Genomic DNA, 8,728 nt, shown 5'->3' with positions numbered 1-8,728 from the left:
ATACATATGTATGTATGAAATAAATAAACGACAGGATGATCTACGAAATAACATCTAATCTGCCTCCTGCGGATATATTCAGCGAAACCATAGCGATAAATAAAGCCGTTTTGTACAAAGCGAAAGATAATCCTCTCGTAATCTATAATCTTATAAAAACTGTCTCTTACTGTAAGGAACCAAAACGCATGTCTCGTGGGGTGGCAGCCGAAAAGTCCTCCGGAGAGCCGAGTCGTCTCTATACAGGGCTCTCCCGCGAGAAAACCTTGCCTCTTTCACATAGCGGAATAATGAAAAATAAAAAATCTCTTACGTCGCGTGATTAGAGGTGTATTACATACTTAATTTGCTATTTATCAATTTACTTCTCTCGCTCGCTCGCTCTCCTCCTCTCTCCCCTTCTCTCATATATACACAATTTTCATACACTCGCATTTCAAACGTTACTCACACAATGCGACCGCATTGAATCAAAGTAAGTTTACGTCCATTATAATTATGTATAATAAACTTACACACAACCGTTTTTTTTTCATTTCTTACAAATATATTATATATAATATATGTTGCAATAATGACTTTGACAGAACTGTTCTTTCACGTGCATAACATGCTGGTAAACATCTTTCCGTGCTCTTTCTCTTTTCCTCCAACATAGTACATTTATCTCTCATTATTAACGACAGCTCGTCAAAGATTATTGCGTCATTTTTTTGTATTAATCTTGTAAATTCGCTATTCTATCATTCCTCTGGCTCATATAAAAATAACACGCAATGCGAAGCTATCCAACATTGCTTTGTACATTCGCCCGTGCTCCAATGAAACAAAGTTGAACTTAACAAATCTAAAGAGTGTTCATTGCCAAACTATTGACGATTATCCGTACTATTGAGAAGCTTAGTGTAACTTAACGTAGAACCATGTGAATGTGATTGCCGACGCGGGCCAGCAAGACGTTTCACAAGGCAGAGCTATTTTTCTTATCTATCCGGTTGTACCTTATGTGTGTAATTCTTGCAAAACCTTATCTCTCGTAACGAGAAGAAAAAATCGCACGTTTAAAAAAAAGAAGAGAACAATATATCTCGATAAAAGTACACGATTTGTAATTGTTTATCGTTCTTTCCTCAAATCTGTAACGCAAGACTAGCGGCTTCTATTCGTAACGACAGAAATAGCGATGCGAGTAATAACAGACAAACTTAAATAACATCAGTGTTCAATCGAATTAGCCTGGCAGTACCCGGGCGTACTGCTTCGTCCGAATGCTGCTCAAGCAAAATATGTCGTATCTGTCGCCGTCAATCAGCATTAAGGACCGCAAAAGAAACTATTCGGCATCTAAGTTATTATGGATTAACACCTCCGTCTGCGTTATGTGTGTGTGTTAAAGTATGTTACCATTCATTCTGATAATAAAATAATACCGTAGATCATCTTTCATAGAACGCGCCAACGGATCCATCCAATTTCAGCGACATTTTACAACACTCAGCATTTCGTTCAACCGATTTCATACAACGTATCGGATGGTTTAAACACAGAGAATGTAAAAGAGCTGCAGCTGAAGGGAGTGGACCCGCACCACTGCTCGAACATCACTTCATTTCAAATTAAACGTAACGAGCGGCGAGTATTATCATTCCGTGTTAATTACGTTTTACGATTAATCTCATATTTACACACATCATTGCTTAATTAAAACAGAATTTCTTCTAACGTTGCTTGCACTCAACTTTGTCGTTTGCGACAAGGAAAGTCGTGCTGAAATTCCATTATATACATTTTACACATACGAAGTAGATTAAATAGATTATTTGTGGTAGAGAAGAAATAATTACTGATAAGAGTGCGGTAAGCTAAAAGCAATCTCGATCGTTTTCTTATAATCCTCGTGTAGATCGTGAAAATGGTGAACGACTATCAGTTGTGCTATTAAAATGTGAATCTAGAATCCTTTTGCATATACAATAGTAACAATATCTTACATACATCATCATGAGCGTCGCGAAGTTACCATAACAAAAGGAAAGAAAACGAAAGAAAATGTGGAAATGTGTGTAAATATAGATAGATCCCTCGATTTGTGCTGCCTAAAAGTAAAATATAAAAAAAAACACATTTTAACTCTAAACATGTTGCGTGTGCGTGTACTTTGCACACATCGCCACGTTCCCGTAAATGAAATCTTTGTGTAAACTGTAAAGGTTTCTTATACGTTATCATTGAAATCTCGATGTCTTGAAAAAACCGAGTGTATCTGTAAAATCTGTAAAAATGCATAACTCAACATCCCGCAATTGTCTAAAGTAACTCTACATTAACATTTGTATTAAATACCTAATTTGTAGCCAATGACTCTCGATCATATATACATGTGAATTAATGCTATCAAAATGTGTATTCTTTCACACTACTTGTCGGGACTTAAACTTACGGTTCTATCCTCGACAGTTACGAAACAAAAAAATAACCGACTCAAGCCTCAATCATTATCTCGCGGCTGTTTAGCAACATCAGCTGCTTGAAAACATAATTTATACTCGCATAATGTGCACAATGTCTCCTCCGAAAGATAGCCCAGTTTCTCCGCACGAGCCCCACTCGTGCGGGGGATGCAGTTTGGAATATAACCGAGGTCACCGAGGCTGCCAGCGGCAGCGGCACGTCTCAAGCGACGTATGAAACACAGAGCAATTTGATTTTTAAATATCCAACATGTTTGATACAAATCTATACGTGAGTACATGTTAATATCAAAGTCATGATGACTTCACAAATACGTGATACAATGATGACACGTTCACTAAAAATAAAAGAGATTTTCCTCAACGTTTAATGTGAAGGAATCTCATATATGAGCTGTCAACAATTGACAGTCAAGAGTCAAGAGTTGACAATATTAAAAAAAGAGAAAGATGAAGAACGAGGAATATTTCTTAATAAGATGCAAGAATTAAGTGGCAATATAAGGGTGAGGCACGTCTCAATATAAGGGTGGGCAATATAAGGGTGGCAATATAAGGGTGGGCACGTCTCAAGCGACAAGTGGACCATCGAGCTCCAACGCAGGATCGACATCCGTCGGCGGGGCCCGACCGAAAGATCTACCGAAAAGATCTAAAACACAAGCAACCTTAAAACAGATTCAGCCACTGACAAAACCTATAAAAGCAGAGTTACATTGACAAAAAGGAATCATTGAAGAAGCAAAGAAGCAACGTGGTTCCAAAACTCCCAAGCTCCCCAAGCTTGACGACCAATTTCAAACAGACTTTATTCACACTATATCTTTTTAAGTAACTGCTATTTCCCTTTCTCTCTTTTTTTTTCAATATAATTTCAAACTTATTGAAAGATATATACGTAAGAAATATTGAAAGATATATATGTATAATAACTTAATATTTCGACTTAGAAAATGTGCTGCATATATTTTAATATTGATCTGATAAAATATTCTCTTCAAGAATCATTATTAAAATAGGCTCGTAAAACTTGAATATGTAGAAAATAATAGGATTAAAGTGCAATTGGACCATTATGCGAATAAAGTCTTGTTTTCCACAGCTTTTAAAATAATTGAGGATTAATTCGTAATAATTTAATATATCAATATATATTATGCATATTTAGTAATGAATCATTTTGATTCGTAACTAAACCGTAAAAATTGCACCGTTTACTTATCACTGTACACAAATGATCGCAACTAATCCTGATTTATCGATATAATAACTAAATTATTCGCTATGTCCGCAACGCAATTGCAATTCTTCGATGCTGCATAGCAGTATAAGACTTACTCGCCCACTTTGCTCTCGTTGTTCTGACCGTTAGCATCAGCGTCGACGTTCGCGTCCTCTGACAGATCATCGTCCGCGCCTGAAAAACATAACATAGAAAAACATGAAATAATTAAATAAAATAAGATATATTGGTCACAAAATGGGCGACATATAAATTTAAGAATTAAATTAAGTTAACTCAATAATAAACTCGAAACTTACATGTCTCTTCCTCTTCGTCTTCTTCTTCTTCTCCGGAAGAGGAATCGCTGTCGCTATCTGTGCTCTCGGAGTTTGCCGAGAGGGAACATTGATCGTACGGCTCAGGCTCGGAATAGACCTCCGCGCCAGGGAAAATGTACCTGCCCGGTGCCAACTGATAGTAGGAATTTTCTGTAAAAACAATCGCAACCGTATTAACACTTGTATCATTCACAAAAATGCCAAAGTATTAATTGTCGTATGCAAAATAGCAGATTTGTACCTGGTAGTCTAGAAGCGAGGCTCTCCCGAATCTTTGGTTGCCAGCAGTGTCTCTCCAATCTTCTGTTCTTCAATTCGGCTATATCGAACTTTTCTTCTGTGCTATCGATGCTGTTACAACTGTCGCCTATGCCGGAATCCAATACGGAGTCTACTGATGCTTGCCTCGGTTTCGGTATCGTTTTATCCGACTCGGCGGCGTCTAGATTTGCGGCGTCGTCATACTTGTTCGATTGTCCACGTTTATTCAGCGACTTGTGAGACTCCAGAGTGTTTTCGCTTATTATAGCTTCTGAGGAAAGGGACAATATTGTCGGCACCACCTGACATTCTTCCGAATTGTTTTCAAATGTCGATTTTGCTGACGTAACGTTAAACTCGTTTTCTGACGCCATCATTGTGCATTCGGTATTCGCTGGCGACGTGGAACTCACAACTCCCGTCTCATGCGTGCTACCGAAATTCATCCTCTTGGGACTATTCTCTATACTAGTGTCACCCGATCGTCTTTTAGGACTTTCCCCTAAAAGTTTGAAGCTCTTTTCTGGGTTTTCCACCTGGACATGATCAGCGTGCAAAGATGATACGCAGACATTGATGTCATCTGCATGCTGTGGCATCGCATTCGCGGTGATTGAGAGGCTATCCTGACTTTCTGTCGAGGATACAATATGAGGTTTCAAATCAACTTCTACGCTATCGCGCGACACTTCGGTGTTACTTGTCGTGTCTTGACTCTGTTCCCACGTGTCGTCGGACAGACACCGCAATGGTAGGAGTTGCGAGACTTCCTTCAGAATTTTGTCGTACCAACAGACTTCTTTGTAAGTATCGCCCATTCTGCACAATGCCAATAAATCGAAATTTTATAATATAATATAATAAAATATTTATTGTAATTAAAACAATCATTGGATTAAATTGATTATTGCATTGAGTTGATTAAGTAACATTTATTTATTTATTATATACATATTTTTAGTGCACATATATTTCAATATAAAAAAATTAAATAACACTAAGATATATTTAATTTTTTAATATTTAATTAATAATAATATTAAAATTAAGTAATAATTAATATTTAATTTACAAAGCTTCCATACAAAAGATTAAACTTTTTACTTACAAATGGCATATTTGATTTATAATAATGTCACCATCTCCCAGTAGCTCGACGTCGAACTTGAGATGTGGTAATGGTTCTCGATTAATAAGGATCTGCGGTACATGCGACGGAATGGATGAAGGAATTAGGGCTACCGGCCGAACCTTCAAGGACGATCCGATAACGATTAGAAGATCGCAATCGTCCTTGTCTTTGGCCATCGCATCATGGAAAGCATCTGGGAGCCCTTCGCCGAAGAAGACGATATCTGGCTTCATTATGCCTTGCGACACCAGATCTGAGAATTATACGAGAGGGTGTTCAATTAAATTGAATTAACAGCAATTTTAATTAATCTAAATCAAACAAAATTATTTGAAATGGCATTTTATACGTTCCGCTCAATCGTACGCAGTCGTAGCACTGTCGAATTGAGGAAAACTATCAAGGACAATAAACGACAAGCCGTTGCTCCGATATAGCCCCGAAACACGGCACTCACACAGGTGGGTGCAATCTTATAAGTTTACCTTTATGCGCTTATTAACATGCGAGACTTTTATTCGCAGTTACAATTGATGTATCAACTTATGTCTTGGATCAGTAACTTCATTTAGTTCGAGACACATTCCGAGAAGAGTAGATAACGTTCTGTCATTGGCCATCGACTCGCGACATTATAGTAAAGGCTAATAACGGAAAACTATCATTAATGATAGTCAACCTTCCGTATCACATTGAAATTGATAAGCCATTACGAAAGACTGCAAATAAATACACTATCAGCAAGGATATACGTGAAAAGAAGTCGCTCTATTTACCTCTGTAGTTCTCGCTGCAATTCACCTCGGATAGGGAGGGCAACGCGTTGACACGGCATTTCGGGCACGTGGGTATCCTTTGTGCGAAGATATTCTCCCTGATGTCGTTCGCTCTGACTTGATATTTACATCTTGTGCAAGACGCGGTGGCGAAGGAGCCTTTAACAGATAACATTCGGATGTAATTAGGAATGTTTGGTGTAAAACTCGGGGCAGATGGCGCCATGGCGTCTAGTCCTGTCATGGCGGCGTCACCAACACTAACTCAATATACATATATGTATTGATGTATGCGTGAGCTTATCTGTGATACTTCGCGGCTAGTTCGATTCATCAAAAATGTCGAAATATCGAAATATCGAAATGTCGAAATATCGTGTAAACATTACAGATCTCACGGATGTGCTCACAGATACACCAACACATACATGTATATTGAGTTAGTGTTGGTGACGCCGCCATGACAGGACTAGACGCCATGGCGCCATCTGCCCCGAGTTTTACACCAAACATTCCTAATTAAAAAACTGTAACTGTATATAACTACGATTTTGCATGAGCTTGCACGTTAAATTGCATAATCTTGCCAATGTCTTAACAAAATATAACATTTGAAATTTTTGCAAATGCGTATTATAAATTTAGATTAATACAAGAAATATAAATATTAAAATATCTTTATTATACTGTATTATATTGAAAAAAGTTTAAACACGTGCAACGCCTTATTACAAATAACAGTTTTTAAAAATATAACTTTGTTACTAAATTATGTAAAGTATATTCATTAATGAACAAATAAATAGACTTTATACACAAATGTTAGTATATTAAAAAATCTATATAAAATGTCATCTAAATGCTTTTTATGTAATAAACGTATAATATAAACTTACCATGGCATTCAATCACATTTTCAATACCGGCAACCTGCTCCAAGGTGTCAATATTTTGTGAGTAATTCCTCAAGAGCTTCTTCTGCTTGTCTAACATTTTGATGAACCTGTGACAGGGACTAGGTTTAAATTGTCCTGGATATATCTCGCGCGCAAATTTGTAGAATGGCCTGGGATCCTGACTAAAATAATTAATGTCGAACATAGCCTAAAAAATAAATTAAAAAATATAAATTAGACAAATACTTAATAATTGTAATACCTTGTCAAGACGTTAAAAGAGTTAAAAAGGATATTAACTACAAGCCGCTAATTCAAATAATTATAAAGCCGAATGAAGTACCTGTGGGTCCGGTAAGTCGGGAAAATCCTGCGCTAGTCTTGAATAAATACCATCTCTACTTCTAAAATCAGGAATACCACAGCTGACACTAACACCCGCGCCGGTCAATACTATAATCTTCTTGCTATTGCGAATTAATCGTACCACATCAGACAAGGTATTTATGTGTTTGAGCTTTTGCCGTCTCGGAGGTTCGGACATCATGTTGATTATGATCTGAAAATCAACACAATTGCGAATGTTACACTTACGGAACAACCTTCTTTGCCTTAAATCTTAAAAATATTGTAGATCTGACAAACGTCATGTATTTATACCTTCCATAATGTGAGATCGTCAACTTGCTCAGGAATCTGTGTGGAGTCCATTAGGAGGTGGTGTAGGAGATCCCTGGGATCCGCGCCCGTCAACATCTGCTTTTGAATCCAAGAAGAAGCATTTCTCCACTGATGACTGATTTCGGCTTCTCCAGAGAGATCGGACAATCCTGATAAATCCGACAGGTTTGAGACAGTGGAGGATATCTCATCCTTCTCATCAGCGGTATCAATCCTGAAATGACATAAGAAAATACAAAATTTTAAAAAAGTTTCTCCAAGATTCTCCAATTATTTTTGGTAAATATTTTAGACAGAAAAATGTTTTAAGAGACATCTTATTACTTTATATCAAAATGTATCGGGATAGAGTATGACACATGAAAAAAATTTACTTTTTAAGAAAATAGTAATACTTTTTATTTCGTACACATATGCACGCGGTTAAAAATGAAACTTACGGGCAACCGGTGTCGTTACTGGTGGAGTCAACCCTCGATGATGGTGATATTAAATTTGTGGTTGCGGGAGATATGGAAGCTGATTTAGATTCATCGCTCAGCTCGTTGAATCCACTGTCTGTACCAAGTGCTTCTGTATGATAATAATAATAACGTATTTAATATAGTTTGAATTATTAATAAAATAACAGGCTATTATTTTCTCATAATTTTTTCTAAAAGCTCATTTTTTATTATGCCATTTATTTGCCAGTAGTAAATGCAAGTACAATTTAATCTATACATTTGTCCAAAATAAATCAATTACAATTATTTATTACCTACTTGAAACAAATATTAATTACATAAGTTTTTTAAAATTATATTAATTATATGTATTAAATAATTTTATTATATAACAAACAATAATTATAAATATTAATTAAGACAAATTTAACGAAGTGCAAAAGACTCATGTGATTATAAGATATAAATAAATTGGATTTTTATATTTAGTATACAATAATTA

The 8,728-nt window shown here is 36.4% G+C and overlaps 1 protein-coding gene across 1 annotated transcript; it reads right to left on the bottom strand.

Moving 5' to 3' along the window:
- Positions 1–243: 243 nt before the first annotated feature.
- Positions 244–8,353, bottom strand: LOC112459236 (NAD-dependent protein deacetylase sirtuin-1; the record flags this gene model as incomplete). Its single annotated transcript, XM_025023253.1, is given in 10 exon segments — positions 244–3,822; positions 3,824–3,888; positions 4,014–4,184; positions 4,276–5,114; positions 5,404–5,680; positions 6,204–6,362; positions 7,100–7,307; positions 7,443–7,658; positions 7,760–7,994; positions 8,221–8,353. Coding segments are annotated over 10 exon segments (2,372 nt in total), but the record flags the coding sequence as incomplete, so codon positions are not given.
- Between the last annotated feature and the right edge of the window lie 375 nt (positions 8,354–8,728).

This window comes from Temnothorax curvispinosus, unplaced genomic scaffold (assembly GCF_003070985.1).
Source record: "Temnothorax curvispinosus isolate PA1 unplaced genomic scaffold, ASM307098v1 QBEX01009666.1, whole genome shotgun sequence".
Lineage (NCBI taxonomy): Eukaryota > Metazoa > Arthropoda > Insecta > Hymenoptera > Formicidae > Temnothorax > Temnothorax curvispinosus.
This window is presented reverse-complemented; position numbering and strand designations above follow the sequence as displayed.